This window comes from Enhydra lutris, unplaced genomic scaffold (genome assembly GCF_002288905.1).
Source record: "Enhydra lutris kenyoni isolate GAN:26980312 unplaced genomic scaffold, ASM228890v2 scaffoldscaffold9, whole genome shotgun sequence".
NCBI classification, from domain to species: domain Eukaryota; kingdom Metazoa; phylum Chordata; class Mammalia; order Carnivora; family Mustelidae; genus Enhydra; species Enhydra lutris.
In genome coordinates this window covers 82,911,931-82,930,596 of record NW_019154093.1, presented here as the reverse complement: position 1 = coordinate 82,930,596, position 18,666 = coordinate 82,911,931, and the positions used below count along the sequence as shown (strand labels likewise).

General features: G+C 37.6%; 1 protein-coding gene across 1 annotated transcript in view; it reads left to right on the top strand.

The window, feature by feature from the left end:
• LOC111142867 (notch 2) overlaps positions 1 to 18,666 on the top strand; it is a 172,449-nt gene that overhangs the window by 130,486 nt on the left and 23,297 nt on the right. Inside the window, exons 17-22 of the mRNA XM_022496239.1 lie at positions 163 to 315; positions 8,085 to 8,313; positions 9,063 to 9,264; positions 10,910 to 11,063; positions 11,639 to 11,823; positions 13,382 to 13,514. Of these exons, the coding sequence (XP_022351947.1) occupies positions 163 to 315; positions 8,085 to 8,313; positions 9,063 to 9,264; positions 10,910 to 11,063; positions 11,639 to 11,823; positions 13,382 to 13,514 (1,056 nt within the window). The remainder of the gene's footprint in view (positions 1 to 162; positions 316 to 8,084; positions 8,314 to 9,062; positions 9,265 to 10,909; positions 11,064 to 11,638; positions 11,824 to 13,381; positions 13,515 to 18,666) is intronic.

The following is an 18,666-nucleotide window of genomic DNA, read 5'->3' as shown; positions in this document are numbered from 1 at the left end:
TGTGCCCTTATAAAAATAAGGGCACAAAGCCTTACAGGACTTCCCAAAGCAGGAGACCAACCAGAATATCCCCATCTTCCACAGCTGAAGCTCAGATGCCCCATACATTTCAGGGGCCTTGCCTTTCAAAGACAGGACCATTCATTGCACCTGTATTTCTAGGTCAGCGATGTACAATTGACATTGATGAGTGTGTCTCCAAGCCCTGCATGAACCACGGTCTCTGCCATAACACCCAGGGCAGCTACATGTGCGAGTGTCCTCCAGGCTTCAGTGGTATGGACTGTGAGGAGGACATCGATGACTGTCTTGCCAGTGAGTATGCCAGCTAGCTCATATGCCCCTTGAGGCATACAGGGAGCAGAGCAGAGCCCCATCAAGACAGTTGCCTCTCAGTGCTGAGACTGGCCATCCTAACAGTTTATCATGTGTCTTTAATATTAGGATTTTTCAAATCTTCTTTCAAAGCTCATGACTTTAGGAGTTGAGGCAATAAATTTCTTTAAGCATTCCATTACTGATTTTTATATACTGATAAAGTGGGGACAGTGCTGTGATAGGTTTTTTTTTTTTTAGCATATCTATTGAGGTATAATTAATATGAAGTGTACTACCAATATTTTAAATGTATAATTTGGTAAGTTTTGACATTTGACGACTGAAATCATCTCTAAAGAAAATGAACATATCCATCCCCCTAAAAATATTTTCATTTTTAATTTCTCTTCCTTTCCCCTTCCCTGTCCCAGGCAACCAGGGATCTACCTCTGTCACTACAGATTTACCTGCATTTTTTATAATTTTATGTAAATTGAATCATCTCATGCGAACTTTTTTTAGGAGAGGAAATATGACTTCTGTCATTTAGCATATTATCTGAGACTCATCTGTGTTACATGTATTAACAATTCATTCTGTTTTATTGCTAAGTAGTATTCCATTATTTGGATATACTATATATATATATATATATATATATATACACACACACACACATATATATATATATATTATAATTCACATTTAGCTTTTTTAAAGTTTGGGAATATTATTAATAAAGCTGCTGTGAGGGGCACCCGGGTGGCTCAGTCGTTAAGCGTCTGCCTTCGGCTCGGGTCATGATCCCAGGATTCTGGGATCGAGCCCCGCATCAGGCTCCCGGCTTGGTGGGAAGCCTGCTTCTCCCTCTCTCACTCCCCCTGCTTGTGTTCCCTCTCTCGCTGTGTCTCTCTGTCAAATAAATAAATACAATATTTAAAATAAATAAATAAATAAATAAAGCTGCTGTGAGTGAGTCTATGTAGACATGTGATTTTATTTCTCTTAAGTAGATATCTAGAAGTGGAATAGATGAATTATGTGGTAGATATGTTTCACTATATAGCCAAAATGTTTTCCAAGATAGTTTTACCATTTTCATTCCCAAAAGCACTGTTTGAGAGTTCCAGGTGAACCACATCCTCAAGAACATTTGGATGTGATTGCCCTTAATTTTAGCCTTTCTAGTGGCTGTATACGGTATCTAACAATGGTTTTAACTTGAATTTCCCTACTTATTAATATTATGAACATCTTTTCATGTGCTTATTCGTCAGCCACCTATATTACTTGCTATACTACCTATTCCAAACTTTTGTTCACTTGAACAATTGGATTGTTTGTCTTATTATTGAGTTGAGTTCTTTATATTCTACATACGATTTCTTTGTCAGATATTTGCCTTAAAATTATCTTCTCCCAATTATAGCCTCTGTTTTGACTGTCTTTTGAAGAGGAAGAGTTTAATTTTGATGAAATTCAATATAATCATTCAGAGTTCATCTTTCTAGTATGTTGTTTAACAAACCTTTGCCTAACCCAAGATCACTGAGGTCTGTCTCCTTTGATTTCTTCTAAAGATTTTATACTTTTTAGCACTGTGTAAGTCCACAATCTATTTTGAGATAATTTTTACATGTAGTGTGGGTTTTAAAGGTTTTAAAGAATAACTTTGTGTGGTAATCTTGCTAACCTCACTTATTAATTCTAGATTAGTTTAGCTTTTAGTTTAGTTTACATTTTCAGGATTTTTTTTTCTTTTACAGATAATCATGTTATCTCTGAATAAGTATAGCCAAATACATTTTTATTTCTTTTTCAATCTGTATACATTTTGTTTTTCTTGCATTATTATACTGGCTAGGACTTTTAGTAAATGCAGAATAGAAATGGTAAGAGAAGCAAATCCTTCTTTGTTCTTAATTCTGGGGCAGGGAGAAGCATGTTTATAGTTTTTTGCCACTAAGTATGACATTACTTGTAGGTTTGGGGGTTTTTTGGGTTGTTTTGTTTTGTTTTGTTTTTGGTCTTCTATCAGATTGAGAAATTTACCATATACCCCTGGTTTGCTGAGAGTTTTTTTTTCTTTGTACAGTGAATGAATGTTGATGAATGTTGATTTTTTTCAAATGATTTTTCTTTATCTGTTAAGGGAGTAATATATTTTTTTTTATGTAGGTGAATTGTGTTAATTGATTTTCAAATGTTAACCTAACCTTAAATTCCTGGGATAAATTCTACTTGGTCTTTATGTATTATCTCTCTCATATTTATTGGATATGATTTTAAAGTTTTGTTATGAATTTTTGTGTCTATGTTCATGAAGGATATTGTTCCCCAACTTTGTTTTGCTATGTTTGTATGGTTTTGATAAGAAGGCAATGCTGGCCTCAGAACCAATTGGGAATTGGTTCCTCTCTATTTACTGAAAGAGTTTGTGTATAGTTGGTATTACATCTACTAAATATCTAGGTCTGGAACTTTCTTTCTTAGGCTTTAACTTTAAATTTAATGTCTTTAATAAATATATTTATTCAGGATATCTATTTTTTTATTGAGCTTTGGTAATTTGTATCTTTCAGGGAATGAGTTTTACTTTCTCTAAATTGTCAGAATTATTGGCACTCATAATATTCCTATATTGTACTTTTACTGTAAGATCTCTGGTGATTTCCTTTCATTGATTTCAGAATTGGTAATTTACATCTCTCTTTTCTTTGTGATTGCTCTTGGTAGAAAGTTATTGATTTTAGTAATCTTTTTAGTGAACCCATTTTTAGTTTCATATTTTTCTCAGTTGATTTGCTGTTTTCTAATTCATTGATTTCTGGTCTTTATTCTTCCTATTTTGGATCTAGCTTGCCCTTCTTTTTCTAGTTTAAGATGAAAGCATAGACCATTAATTTTATTTCTTTCTACTTTTCTAACATAATAAACATTTAGCGCCATATGTTTTTTTTCCCCAAAACACTGATTTAACTGTATTTCACAAATTTTGATATATCATGGTTTGTTTGGTTTTTTTTTCCAGAATAATTTCTAATTTCCAGTTTGATTCGTTCTTTGACTCATAAATTATTTGGAAGTGTGTTCTTTAATTCCAAATCTTTTTTATCAAGTTTTTAATCTTAATTCCATTATAATTAAAATACATTGTTCTATTAGTTTTAGTTATACAATATAGTGATTCAACAATTCTACACATTACTTAGTGCTCATGATAGTAAGTGTACTCTTTAATCCCCATCTCCTGTTTCACCCTCTGCCCACCTACCTCCCCTCTGGTAACTCTAAAGTAAAGAGTCTGTTTCTTGCTTTCTTTCTCTCTCTCTCCTTTTCTCTTTCCCCTTTGCTCATTCGTTTGTTTTCTTAAATTACACATATCAGTGAAATCATATCCATATGGTATTTGTCTCCAACTTATTTTGCTTAGAATTACATTCTCTAGCTCCATCTATGTTGTTGCTAATTCCAAGTGTCTTTTGTTGTTGATTCCTTCCAGATAGTTTTGTTATGATATTTAGTTTAATTCCATGTGATCAGAGAAGATACTTTGCATTATTTGGATTATTTTAAATGTATTAAATCGCATTTTATGGCCTAGTCTGTGGTCTGTTTTGTTAAGTGTTCTGTGTGCACTTGAAATGAATGTCTGTTTTACTGTTTCTTGGTGTGTTCTATAGCTGTTACTAATTCAAATTGGTTAATAGTATTTTTAGGTCTTCCCTGATTTTCTTTCTGCTTATTCTATAAATTAGTGATTTTTTTTAAAAGATTTTATTTAATTATTTGACAGACAGAGATCACAAGTAGGCAGAGAGGCAGGCAGAGAGAGAGAGGAGGAAGGAAGCAGGCTCCCTGCTGAGCAGAGAGCCCGACTTGGGGCTCAATTCCAGAACCCTGGGAACATGATCTGAGCTGAAGGCAGAGACTTTAACCCACTGAGCCACCCAGATGCCCCTATAAATTAGTGAAATTGACATCTCTCACTATTATTGTGTATTTGTCTATTTCTCCTGATAATTCTGTCAGTTTTTGCCTAATGTATTTTGAAGCTCTGGTTTTAAGTACATAAACATCTAAGATTGTTATGTTCTCTTGAAGAATTGAGTCTTTGTTATGAAATAACCTTGTTTAACCCTTGTAATATTCCTTGTTCTGAAGTCTCCTTTGTTTGATATTAATGTAACTACCCTCCCTTTCTTTTGATTATTGTTGGGTATTCTTTCCATCCTTTTCCTTTTGGCCTATCTGTGTCTTTAAAGTGTGTTTTTTTTATAGAGACCATATATTGAGTCTTGCTTTTTCTCTCTGATATGAGAGTGTCTAACTTCTAATTGAGGTGTTCATGCCATTTAAACTGAGTTCAATATTTGCCGTCTTGCATTTTACTTTACCTTTTTCCTTCTCTTTCCATTTCCCTCTCTTTTTTTGCCTTCGTTTGAAATAATTGAACATTTTTTGGATTACATTTTATTTCCCCACTGGCACATGAACTGTATCTTTTTTTTTTTTTTTTTTTTTTTTTTGGTGGTGGTGGCAGTGGTTTTGGGTTTGCAGTATGCAACTTTAACTGATTACCTTCAACTCTACTACTTTATATTGCACATAAAAACCTTACAACAGTATGCTTATACTTTCACTCCTGCCTTCTGTTCCATTGCTGTCATAAATGTATCATAATCCCTCAAAATATTATTTTTGCATCAAATGGTCAATTAATTTTTCAAGAGATGTAAAAATAAATTAACAATCTTTATACATAACAACATATTTATAGTTTCTGGTGTTTTCCATTCTTTTGCATAGATCTGCATTTCTGTCAAGTTATCACTTTCCTTCAGCCTGAAGAAATTAATCTAATAAATCTTGTAGTGCTTATCTCCTAGTGATAATTCTTTCTGCCTTTCTGTGTCTGAAAAGAAAGGCTCAGTTTTGGCTCAGTTTGGCTCAGTTTTCAAAGATATTTTCATAGGGAGTAGAATTCTAAGTTGACTTTTCCCTCCGGCACTGTCAAGTCATCCTTCCATTCTTTTCTACCTTGCATTTTTTCTGAGGAGCAATCTGCGATAATTCTTATATTTGTTTCTTTGTATGTTATTTTCTCTCCTTTAGCTGTTTTTAAGGTATTTTCTTTCTACTGATTTTTAGCAGTTTGACTATAATGCCCCTTATTGTTCTTCATGTTCCTTTTGGAGGGGGGTTTCATTGACATTTTTGGATATATGGGTCCAGATTTGGAAAATATTCAAGCACTGTTTTTTTCAAAACTTTTTTGCTCCCCTTTACAAATTTCATCATACATCTGTTAGACTGCTTGAAGTTGTCTCTCTGTTCAACAATACTATATTTTATTTATTTTTTTTAGAGTTTTTTCCCTCATTGTTTCATTTTAGATAATTTTATTATTTGAAGATATTTTGATATATCTTCAAGTTCACTAGTCATTTCCTCTATAGTGTTCTGTTTGCTGCTAATCTCATTCAATATTATTTTTTTTTCTTCATTGTATTTCTATCTCTAGAAGTTTGATTTGAGTCTTTCCTTATACCTTTATCTCTCTCCTTGTCATGTTCATGCTTTCTTCTTCTTCTTGAACATACAGAGTATGTTTATCATAGTTGTTTTATGGTCCTCACATTGAATCTACCATATGGGAAATTCCTGGATCTGAGGCAGGCAGAGAGAGGAAGGGAAGCAGGCTTCCCACTGAGCAGAGAGCCCGACACGGGGCTCGATCCCAGGACCCTGAGATCATGACCTGAGCCGAAGGCAGAGGCTCTAACCCACTGAGCCACCCAGGTGCCCCCCTGGGTCTGTATCAATTCTTGACTTTTACCTTCATCATGAGTTGTATTTCTTGCTTCTTTGCCTACCAGGTAATTTTTTATTGGATGCTAGACTTTTACAGAGATCTTCAGAGTATTTTCAAGCTTTGTTTTAAGGATCATTAAGAAACAGTTTTATCCTTTGGGTCTTTTCTTCAGGATTTGTTAGGTCCAGACAGCCTTTAGTCTAGGACTAAAATGGCTCACTACTGAGATAGTATTCTCTGAGGATCCTATTTAGTGATTAGTTAGGAGGTCTTTTCATTTTGACTGTCATGAACATTAGCTATTCTCATCCTGTTGTAAACTCTTGGGATTGTTCCACCTACATCTTGTCTTTCTGGTTCATTCTCTGGCTTTGACAGTGTCATCACACACAGGTGATATACTCAGTTACTTATCAGTATTCACTGCTTATCAGTACTCAGTTACTTGTGTGGTGATTAAATCATTAAATTTCAAACAAGGTTATCACAATGTGTTAAGAGTAATGGCACCTAATTCACAGCATAAGTAATTTCAGATCACCATATGGATGGCACCAAACTAGGTCCTGGCAATGCCAAGGTAGATAAAACTCAGTGTTTACATTCATGAAACTCATAGTCTATTGGCAAAGAAAGATATGCAGACAAATTCAACATTGTGTAGTAAGTAGTGAAGAAAAATATTTCACAGCAGTTGATGGAGAAATTTAAAGGAGTGGGATCAAATTATTTGGATTTCTTTTCCATGTTAATTATTTTATCAGTCAAAATTTTCAGTATTTAAAATTTTTATAATTAATTTATAATAATTCAGTAAGTTATGGTGAGTTTCCTGAAAGACACTATGGAAATTACAGTGTGCTATGCACTGTGGATAAGAAGGAATAATAATGATTTTTATAATTTTTCCAGTAAAGTTTACAGATGAGCCTTAAAGTGGAATTAACCTAATAGATGAATAAGTTTTAAATAAGCCTGTTATTAAATCAGGGCTACATTACCCACCTGCTGTTTAGTTCTCTTTTTATGTAGAGGACCAGTCTTTGCAATATATTTTAAGCTCCTTAAGAGCAGGGGCTAACTCTTATTTTTCTTGTTCTGATTTATATGTCATTTATTTCGGAAGACTGTGCCATGATAGAAGCTCAAAATTTGTTGAGTAATTGCTGTGAGCCTAAAGTGTTCTGAAGTTGATCTATGCGATATAGAATTTTTTTTTAATTTTTTTTTTTTTAATTTGACACACAGAGATCACAAGTAGGCAGAGAGGCAGGCAGAGAGAGAGGAGGAAGCAGGCTCCCCGCAGAGCAGAGAGCCCGATGCGGGGCTTGATCCTAGGACCCTGGGATCATGACCCAAGCCGAAGGCAGAGGCTTTAACCCACTGAGCCACCCAGGCACCCCTAGAATTTTTTTTTTTTAATGTTTCCTGATTCTGCCTAAATCTAGAAAACAAAAACAAACAAGAAAGAGAAGAGGAAAGGAAAGGAAATGAAAGATGAAGGGAGGACAAAGATAGGAAATACAGATCAGCACAGGGGGCTGTTTAGTATATATGCTATCCTACATCACCCACTCCCATTACCACATACACCTTTTGAAAATCTTTACTGGTATTTTTGAGATTCTGTATATTGGGAACACATACTTGATTAGCAAATGTGGGCGACCATTATAAATTTTAGGACTCTTAATTTTGCAAAACTGCTAGTGGTGTGTGTGCATAGTTCATTCCAGTTATCAAATAGGCTAAGAATCTCAGGCAAGTGTTACTGCATTCATTTTCGTAAATGGAGGAGGAGTCAAGGCAAAATACCTGTAAAGAAAAGTACAAGTAGAGAAAAGTCAGAATTGTTCATAGTGTGACTTAGTTCAGGTCACTCACCTTTATTGGTCTAAGATTAAATCGATGATATAGTTCAGAGCTCTAATTCTTGTGTGTAATGACTTAGATCCTTGCCAGAACGGAGGTTCCTGTGTAGATGGAATGAATACTTTCTCCTGCCTGTGCAATCCTGGCTTTATTGGGGATAAGTGTCAAACAGACATGAATGAGTGTCTGAGTGAACCCTGTAAGAATGGAGGGACCTGTTCTGACTATGTCAACAGTTACACTTGCAAGTGCCAGTTGGGATTTGATGGAGTCCACTGTGAGAACAACATCGATGAGTGCACTGAGAGGTGAGCAACCCAACAGCCACCACTGTCTTATGGGGAGAATGGAGAAAGGAGGGAAAACTACAGAGCACAATGCCGTGGTTGCAGGGCAGGGTAAGGTAGCTACCTGGGTCCCATTCCATTGTCTTCTATTGCCTACTTCCTGATTCCCTGTAGATATGTAGTTAGCAGGTGAAAGGTCAGAGGTTGAAAAGCTTAGTGGGGCGGACCATCATTTATTTCTAATGCTTAGGGAATAGGAAAAGTTATAATGCTGTTCCATTCTCCTCTTGGCCCCTTGTTCATTTCAGCTGACATTTTAAAATCCCTTTTTCTTTTTTTTTTTTTCAGATTTGTCATTACTCTTTGGTAATTTCCAGGTTGTTTTTTTTTTTTTTTTTAACAAGTTTGTTCTGTTTCTCTTTCAGAAATCTAGAGTCCAGACCTACTTATTTAGCATTTTTCTTATAAATTAAATTGACTTAGGGATAAAGTGAAATGTTATACATGGAAAACCACAGGACTGGGTAAAACCTGGAAACCCTTACTTTACAGGTTACTCCTGTAACCTTTTTGGTTGTAGAAATGAAGCTGGGACTCAGGCTGATTGACACCCAATCTAATTTGGAAAAACAAAATTTATTAGATCTAGGAGTTTAAGATGCTCAGGAGTATTTGCCTCTGTAACATGTTAGATTCTAGGAAACTGACTTTTAAATAGCAGGTCAGAGGAACCAGATTACATAGCTGGCATTGCTTTCTCTGCTTCTCAGCTCCTGTTTCAATGGTGGCACCTGTGTCGACGGGATTAACTCCTTCACTTGCTTGTGCCCTGTGGGCTTCACTGGCCCCTTCTGCCTCCATGAGATCAATGAATGCAGTTCTCATCCCTGCCTAAATGAAGGAATATGTGTTGATGGCCTGGGTACCTACCGCTGCACCTGCCCCTTGGGCTACACGGGGAAAAACTGTCAGGTAATTAAATTTCAGCCCACTCAGCTCCCTCAGAGTAGCTGAATATTACGCTTATTTTTCTTCTAAGCAGAATAAGCCCTTCCTAAAAGGGAAGATTCTGGCTCTTAGAGGGGATATCTCTGAGATAAATCTGCATAACTTCTTAACAGCTGGTAGATTCCGAAGTGGTGACACTGGCAAGATTATACAGATTTACAAGCATGAGATGGTTGTAACAGGCTAACCAAGAACTGCAGAGAAATACATGTGGAAAATAAGTGCATAGATAGTATTTATGTTAGAAATACAAAAAGGAAGATAACAGTCTAAAGTCTTTGAAGATCAGATACAGTATCTAGGCAGAAAATAATAATTATTATTATGTCTTGCAGTGTTGTAATATTCTCAAAACCAAGCTTGTCACAAGTTTTTTAAATTCATATATGTAAATTTTTTTTTACATTTTTATAGACTCTCAGAGCCAACGAGGGCAAACTTTCATTTCTTAAAAGAAGAAACTGAGTCCCAAAGGGGGCAAAGTAATCTTTCCAGAGTTGCATACCAAACAGCATTGTATTTATTTATTTTTATTTATTTTTGATTTATTTATTTGAGAGAGAAAGAACAAATGAATGGGGAGAGGGACAGAGGGGCAAGCAGACTTCCCATTTTGTGTGGAGCTGGACATGGAGCCCGATGTGGGGATTGATCCCAGGACCCTGAGATCATGACCTGAACCAAAGTCAGATGCTAACTGAGCCATCCAGGCACCCCACATTGTATTTAATTTTATGCTATTTTTACCTCTTAATGATAGGATGATAGAATAACAGAACAACAGAGCATTTAGAACTAAGTGGCCAAATTTAACTAGACTTACAGGGTGCATTTAAGTTAGGCTTTGATTATATTGGACATGCAAATAACCCACTTCTGCATATTAAATCAAACAGCTTGATGCTGATTCTGTGGATCAGAAGGACATTCTTCCTTGGGTTCTTTCTCATTCTCACAGTGTGAGGTTACATGTAGCAGGGCGTGCTCCACCCAAACACACTGGCCCCTTCTTTCACAGACACTCCATGAGTGTGACCGTGCTCTCCCCAGGGATCAAGTCACCACATGCGAGTTATGGAGTTATGGGACTAGTCCGCTCATATTCTTTGCCTCGTGTTTTTCATAAGCCTGATTTTCTCCCCTCTAAGTAAGCTTTGTGACAACTTTTAGGTTTATTAACAGGCTTTAAGTCCTTTTACTCGTATTCACCTGGATAGATTTGACTGAGACCCATGTAGATTTCTCCCACAGAATTAGCACAGGTGTTATGGACCTGTCTGACAGCTGTAATTTCTTTCTTTCTAGCTGTGGAGGGTGGCCACAGATCTGGACATAATCATAACATAGGGAATAACTTAAAATTAGGTTCCCTCAAATGCTTAAACTTCTGTGGTAAGAACTTTTTAAATAGCAGAGCTAAGAAGAATTAGACTATGTAAAATGATTGGATTACCTGAGAACATTGGACTATTTTAAGATGTGACTGAGGGCTCTTTTTTTTTTTTTTTTTTTTAATTAGTGTGCTCTCCTTTGATTCTTAAAATTCAGTGTATGTGACTTTTTTTCTTCTTTTTTGATATTTGGATGTTGCTGTATCCTTCTGTTTCAGACCCTGGTGAACCTCTGTAGTCGGTCTCCATGTAAAAACAAAGGTACTTGCATTCAGGAAAAAGCAGAGTCTCGGTGCCTGTGTCCATCTGGATGGGCTGGTGCTTACTGTGATGTGCCTAATGTGTCCTGTGAGGTGGCAGCTTTCCACAGAGGTGAGCTCTGTCCCTTCAGGCTCCAGGGTCACTTCCCAAAGTATTGGCCAACTATCTGCATTTTAGGGCAGATATTGTTAATCATGGGAGCGCAGACAGTGGTTGGTGGGCAGGGCTCTACAGAAAGGGTCTGAGATGGAAGGTGAAAAGGCAGAGGCACAGGCTTAAAGATTCCAAAAAGAAATGTATGTAAAATGAAATGAAGGTATATTCCACTTTCAAGACTTACTTCTTCTCTTTTCTTTCTTTCTTTTTTTTTTTTTTTAAGATTTACTTATTTATTTTAGAGAGAGCGAGGGATGGGGAGGGGAGAGTGGAGAGGGAGAGAGAGTCTCAAGCAGACTCCATGCTCAGCATGGAGTCTAACATGGGCTCCATCCCACAACTCTGAGATCACTGCCTGAGTGAAGTCAAGACCCGGACACCTAACTGAGCCCCCCAGACTCCCAGGGCTGGTTTATTTTCAATATAAATCTGGTGCTGAGGGTCATGAACTAGATAAGAATACAATTAGTTGGTCTGAACCTGACACATGTGCTCTTCTGTGATGTTTCTTCCCATACTCGGTTTCCTAGGGGTGTCCACTGACCACCTGTGCCAGCACTCCGGTGTCTGCATCAATGCTGGCAACTCACATCACTGCCAGTGCCCCCTGGGCTACACCGGGAGCTACTGTGAGGAGCAGCTCGATGAGTGCTCATCCAACCCTTGCCAGCATGGAGCCACCTGCAGGGACTTCATCGGCGGGTACAGATGTGAGGTAAGATGAGTGGGCAGATGTCAGAGACCTCCCAAAGATGGCACAGGTCTTGTGAACGCCAGCATACTAAAGATAGCTGCTTGTGACTTATTTTTACAATTGATAGATGTGTTTTTTAACCAATCACCATTATATATTGTTTACCAACCACCACCAGTTTCCATCCCCTTGTATAATAAGTTCACATGGCTCTAGTAAGGTATTTTTATAGAGGTCTGAAGCCATCTCACTTGCATAGAGTTGCCTCAGGATTCAGAGCCAACTTTCACTACCAGAGTGCATTTCACAGGCCGGTAGCTCAATGGCCCTTGGCACATTCCTGAATAGCAGCTGAGACAGGAGAAGCCACTTTGAGGTGTGTCCTGAAGTTACTTAGCCTGTTCCATGTAGCATCACACTAAGTATGACATGTATATATCTGAGGAAGTGTGTGTCTCTGAAGGAACATGGCACTGTCTTCCTGATGGTTGCGCTGATAATGGGTAGAGCAAGATGTAAACAAGACACCAGAGACTTGTATTTGACACCAATTCAGGCCACCCAGGACCACTGAGAAAAGCTTTACTTCTCATAAATGAGCTAAAGATGGTCTCTTTATACTGGCCCTGCAGTTATTGCTTCAGAGAGGGCTGAGACCTGTTAGTTCAAAAGCCACCAGGACCAAACTAAAATTTTTTAACACATCCAGTTTTTCTAAAAATAGCCCTAATAAAGCATGTTTTCAGCCATGTATAGCCTTTCTGCTTTGCATAGTCTACAAAACTACACCCAATATCTGCAAGCCATTAGGTAAGCCCCAGGACCTGAAGACCCCAGGCCAGTGCTGCCCTTCAGAACTCTCTGACCCAAAGACTGGGGCCTGGCTGCACGAAACATATAGGCCCCCTCTCTGTTACCCCCTTCCCTTGGAATTCACTTGCCCTCCTTTCCTTATCTTCTTGTCTGCTCTGGACAGTCTCGTGCTGTGAGGGATGCCCGCACATGCAAACCTGTCAAAGTATTACCCAATAAAGCCACTTCACAGTCAGGGTTTTTTTCCTTGATCAGTCCTGAAATCCCTCAAACCCCTATGTCTACTATGTTAGCTAACACGACCCCTCCCCCATCTCAGCCAGTTTCTCATACATACGTGTGGTTTCCTGAATCTAGAGATCAATAAATGCAGTGCGTTTACTACTGTCCACACATACTGTTGGACTGAGTCACAGGGTCCTCATCGCATACCAAGGAATGCATATTTGAAAGATGGGAAAACCTAAGTTGAGGAGTGATGAAAGTTTTGCACAAGCGTCAACTCTGAAATATCCCTGAGATTGTTGAGTCCTTGCCTTTGTTTTAAAGTGGCTTTTCAGCTGGAAGATGTCAGTGTTAGTATGCTGCAAGTTGGTCCTGCACCAGATGATTGGTAGGGCGTGTGATGGTCTGGAGAAGCATATAAGAGCTGGGTGGGGGCCCGGGGTGGGCAGAGGTATACAGCAACCTTCCGGATTTCATTTGCTCTGGTGGTCTGTTTCCAACAATGGTCCAATGTTTCTTCCTATTCGCTTGTTCCTATCAGTGTGTCCCAGGGTATCAGGGCGTCAATTGTGAGTATGAAGTAGATGAGTGCCAGAATCAGCCATGCCAGAACGGAGGCACCTGTGTCGACCTTGTGAACCACTTCAAGTGTTCCTGTCCACCAGGCACTCGAGGTATGACATCAGCCCTACACATCTCCATCTAGGGCATTTTCTTATGTTATAAATCCATTTTTAGTGTGGAGGAGGTTTTAAAAAATTAAGCATTTAGTTCTGGATTCCGGTAACTCAGGCCATTGCATTCTCTCATCTCTTGCCTAGCTCTGATGTTCTGACTCATGTTCTCAGTTCTTTCTGGTTGTTGATGACATCTTATGTTCCATGAAACACGGAATGTGGAAATGATGCAGTGTTGCAACAAGATTAGCCTGGTTAGCAAGATTTCTTGGTGCTTCAAGGGAAAATAACTAGTGGTCTCTTAAACAGATAATTCACATTTACTAGCTTCTGTATTTTTTAAAACTTGCCAAGTATTGCTTCCGTAAGGTGGGGGATTGAATGAAATGAAAACATTTGCCTATTTTCATAAGCCCAAGTGTGGAAGGTGATGCCCTAAGGCTGTAACTAAGAATTGCAGTAAAGCCTACAGAGTCTAACTCTAGACTGAACAATGGGGCATCAGTCTACTGTGGGCATTGCCCCTGCCTCTGAACAATCTTCTGGCGAGAGCTTGGAGTATTCTTTGTTAGAAAAGGTGTAGTTATAACCGTTCTGAGCAGCCTGTAAAAAGAAAAAAGCTGAGCCCATCCACAATGGTGAGAAATTCATCTCAGTGTTGAAGAGAATAGAATATCAGGGAAGTATTTATACTTTCTTAGACATTTGTGCAGTGAACTTTGATAATTTACCTTCCTTGAGTTCAGGGTTTGGCTAACTTAAAATAGGAGAGTACCCCACTGATAGGATAGTTATCAAGCAATGAGGTTAAAGGGGAAGAGAAAACTCAAGAGAAACAGCCTTTAAATACAGGAAGATTTGTCCTGTGAAAAAGGGAGTAGTTCTCTGCTCTAGAAATCAATAGTTGAAAGAGAAGTAGAGTGATTTTGATTCATTATTAGTTTGTTCCTTTTAATATTTTTACTCTTGATGACAAGCTCCGATTCTGGTGGCAGATGAAACCTCAGATCTCAGTGGCTTGACACAACAACGTTTGTCACTCAAAGTTGGAGTGTCTCTCTCTGTATTCTAGCTATGAGGTTGCAAGCACTTGGCCTCCAAGGCCTCCACAGCAGAGGAGGAGGGACAGACTTGTAGGGTCATGTAGCAGCTCTCCCTGCCTCAGTCTGGACATGACACCCATCATTATTTCTCATAGCACATTGGCCAGAATTAGTAAAATGGTCTCAATCTGACTCCAGGAGAGACGGGATGTGGGAGAGCACGTGGATATTTATTGCACACTAAGAATTCTGCTGTACCATGAATGTTCTATGAATTACAGATGTTAGTCCTGGAATGGACCCTTCCATAATGCAACAAAAGTTCTCTTTTCTGTTTGTTAAGGATGGCTTAAACAATAGTTTTGTGGGGGTTTTTTTGTACTTTTTGAAAAAAATTTTTTAATTTATTTTCAGCGTAACAGTATTCATTGTTTTTGCACCACACCCAGAGCTCCATGCAATCCGTGCCCTCTCCAATACCCACCACCTGGTTCCCCCAACCTCCCACCGCCCCCCTTCAAACCCCTCAGATTGCTTTTCAGAGTCCACAGTCTCTCATGGTTCACCTCCCCTTCCAATTTCCCTCAACTCCCTTCTCCTCTCTAACTCCCCTTGTCCTCCATGCTATTTGTTATGCTCCACAAATAAGTGAAACCATATGGTAATTGACTCTCTCTGCTTGACTTATTTCACACAGCATAATCTCTTCCAGTCCTGTCCATGTTGCTACAAAAGTTGGGTATTCATCCTTTCTGATGGAGGCATAATACTCCATAGTTTAAACAATAGTTTTGCTATTAGTATTGACTATTAGTATTTTGAATATGTCATTCTACTGCTTTTTCTTAATAATTATTTTTATTATGTTATGTCAGTTACCATTAGTTTTTGATGTAGTGTTCCATGATTCATTGTTGGCATCCTACTGCTTTTTGACCTCCAGGGTTTGTTTTTGTTTTTTAAGGAGAAATCAGCTGTTAACCTTATTGAGGATCCCTTGTTTGTGATTAGTTGCTTCTCCCTTGGTACTTTCAAAATGCTCTCTTTGCCTTTGTCTTATGACCTTTTGCTTATGATATGTGTAGGTTTGGATCTCTTTGAATTTATCATGCTTAGAATTCATTGAGTTACCATACTACCTGTGCTTGGTTAGGTATGTAGACTGGTATTTATTTCTCCTGGCTTGACTTCTCTGGCCATGGGTCAGCCTCCAGGGGACTATCAAATCCTATAAGTTCATTGTGAGAGTTATCACAATGATTGTTTTTATTTCAGTACTCCTGAGCTTTGGATCTTGACCTGGGGGCACCTCTGGTTCCAGGTCCAGAGCTAACTGTTGTGCCTATCCCTACTACCTTGCTTCGGGCAGAGGTTGAGCTCATTCTCAATCAATAGGTCTGTGTATTACTGCTGGTTCCATTTTGATGGGATGCTAGGCATCAGTGTTGATTTTACTAGCAGCTCCTAATTACCAAATATTCAGTGTCAGTGGGATCGCAAACTTGTTTTGTTTTTTACTGTCTTGTTTTTTATTTAGTTTGCAAATAGGTAATATATGCACATGTCCCAAATTTTATATATAGACACACACATTCTTAAATACATACATATGTAACAAAAGCATAAAGTGAAAATTCTCTTTCCATTCCCCTTCCCTATACCTAGTTCTCCCTCTCCCACAAGCAAATAACCTCCATTTGTTTTACTTTCTTGTATATCTTCTAGGTTTTTTTTTTTATGTGCCCTTCAGAATTTCCTTATGTATATAGAAGCCAAATAAAAAGATATTTTTATTTACCCCTCTTCTTACTTTGAAGATAGGGTATTAGATAAACTCTCACACTTGATTTTTTTTTTTTTTTTTTTTTTACTTAATCGGAGATGGTCCCATACCAATTTATAGAACTTCCTTAATCTTTTTCATCCTGTAGAATTTTGAGTAGAGTATATAGAATCAAAGTCCTAGTGATAGAACTTTGGGTTTCTTGCATGTGTATATTTGTAGATAAATTTACAGAAATGGAATTGCTGGATTAGAGAATTATGTGCATTTGTAACTTAGATTAATATTGCTGATTCATAGTATATGAGCATACTGGCTTCTTCTCAGTCAGGATAAATGTATTCTCATCTATGAGTCATTTGGTTTTCCTCTTTCAGTGGTTTCTCTGTTTGTATCTATATCTTTTTTCCCCTGTTACATTGATCATCTTAATATTTTATAGAGATTAACTATGATACAAAATATTGTCAATATATTATTTCTTGTCTTTGATTTTTTTAATAGTTTTTTTTATGCAGAGCTTTTTATTTTTATTTTTTTAAGATTTATTTATTTTAGAGAGAGAGCAGGGGGAGGGGAAAAGGGAGAAGGGGAGAGAGAATCTCAAGTAGACTCTGCGCTGAATGCAGAGCTCAAAGGGGGCTCAGTCTTAGGTGCCCAAGATCATGACGAGCTGAAACCAAGAGTCGGATGCTCAACTAACTGACTGAGCCATGCAGGCACCCTTGGAGCTTTTTCCTTTTAATCAGATTGGATTTATCAACCTTTTTTTTTTTTTTTATAACTTCTGGATTTTGAATCCTAGTCAGTAATACCTTCTACACTCTAAGTTTATAAAGGAATTCTCCCATATTTTCTTCAAGTACAAGACTATTGTAGCACTTTTTTCCATATAGCTACTGATTTTTCCCAACACAATTTACTGAATATTTGATCTTTTATGCAATAATTTGAGGTGGCAACTTTATCAAATTCTAAATTTGCTTGTGTAACTGGGTGTTATTCTGGACTTTTTTTTTCTTCTTCTTTTTTTTTTTTTTTTTGCTTTATTCTGCTTTATTTTGTTAATTTATCAATACCACTCTGTTTTAATTATTAAGGATCTTTGTTTTCAGGGTTTTCCAGGCTATGGTTATAGTTTATTTTTCCATATAACTTTAGAGTCAGATTATCCATTAAAAATTTAATTAAATTAAAAAATTTTGGTGGCTTTTTTAATGGGGGTCATATTAAATTTATGAATCTGTGTAAGGAAAACTGACATCTTTATGATGAGGAGTCTTCCTAACTAAATCATAACATCTTCTCATTTATTCAGATCTCCTTTTGTGTCTTTCAGGGCAATTTTAAAGTTTTCATATAGCTATAGTACATTTCTTTTTAAGATTATTCCTATAATTTTGTCTTTTGATATTGCTATTGAAAATGAGGTCTTTCCATCCTTTTTTAAAAAAGATTTTATTTATTTATTTGAGAGAGAGACAGAAAGAGCATGAGCAGTGGGGAGGGACAGAGAGAGAGGGAGAGGGACAAGGAGACTCCCTACTGAGCATGGTGCCTAAGGTGGGGCTCCATCCCAGGACCCTGGATGGTGACCTGAGCCAAAGTCAGACACTAAACTGACTGAGCCACCCAGGTGCCCTCTTTTTCCTTTTTAATAGTCTTGCTTATCTTAGTGTATGCTACCACTATAAGTGGCAAGAATACATAACTGTTTTCCTTTCTTTTGTAATTTTTTAAATCATTCATGGAATCATTTCTAGAATTATTATTAATTTCTTTTGTACTCTCAAGAATATTTACAGATATCATACTAGATGGCTAATTGCATCTATAGTATGAGTGCTATTTTAAATGGAATAACCTTTGAGCTCTCAACAGGATATTTTCCCTAAAATTTTTAAAAATAAACAGCTAGTACACCTTGTTTTACAGGAAAAAAGTCAGTGGTCTAAAACCTAACTGTATCACTCAAAATTAAGTTCTAGTTCTTACCAATATTTTTACATACTTATAATCTATGTCCTGATTGTAATAGTCTCTTTTGAACTGTTTTTATAGTTTGAATAATGGGAATAAAGTAATAAAAATTGCTGGGTGTCTCTTGAGCTCCAGGCTCCCCGTCTCTCAGGTGGAACAAAGAATGCTGGCTACTGCCCAGGGGACTGCTTCGGTGGATTGTGTGGGAGAGTACCTGTGAAGACCTGAACACATTCTTTCCTTGGCCCTTACTGGTCACCGGGAAGATGGCAGCTTCTCCTTGCCTGACCTAAAAGGTCCCATTGCAGATTGAGATGTGTAACCTGAATAACTGCTCTCTTCA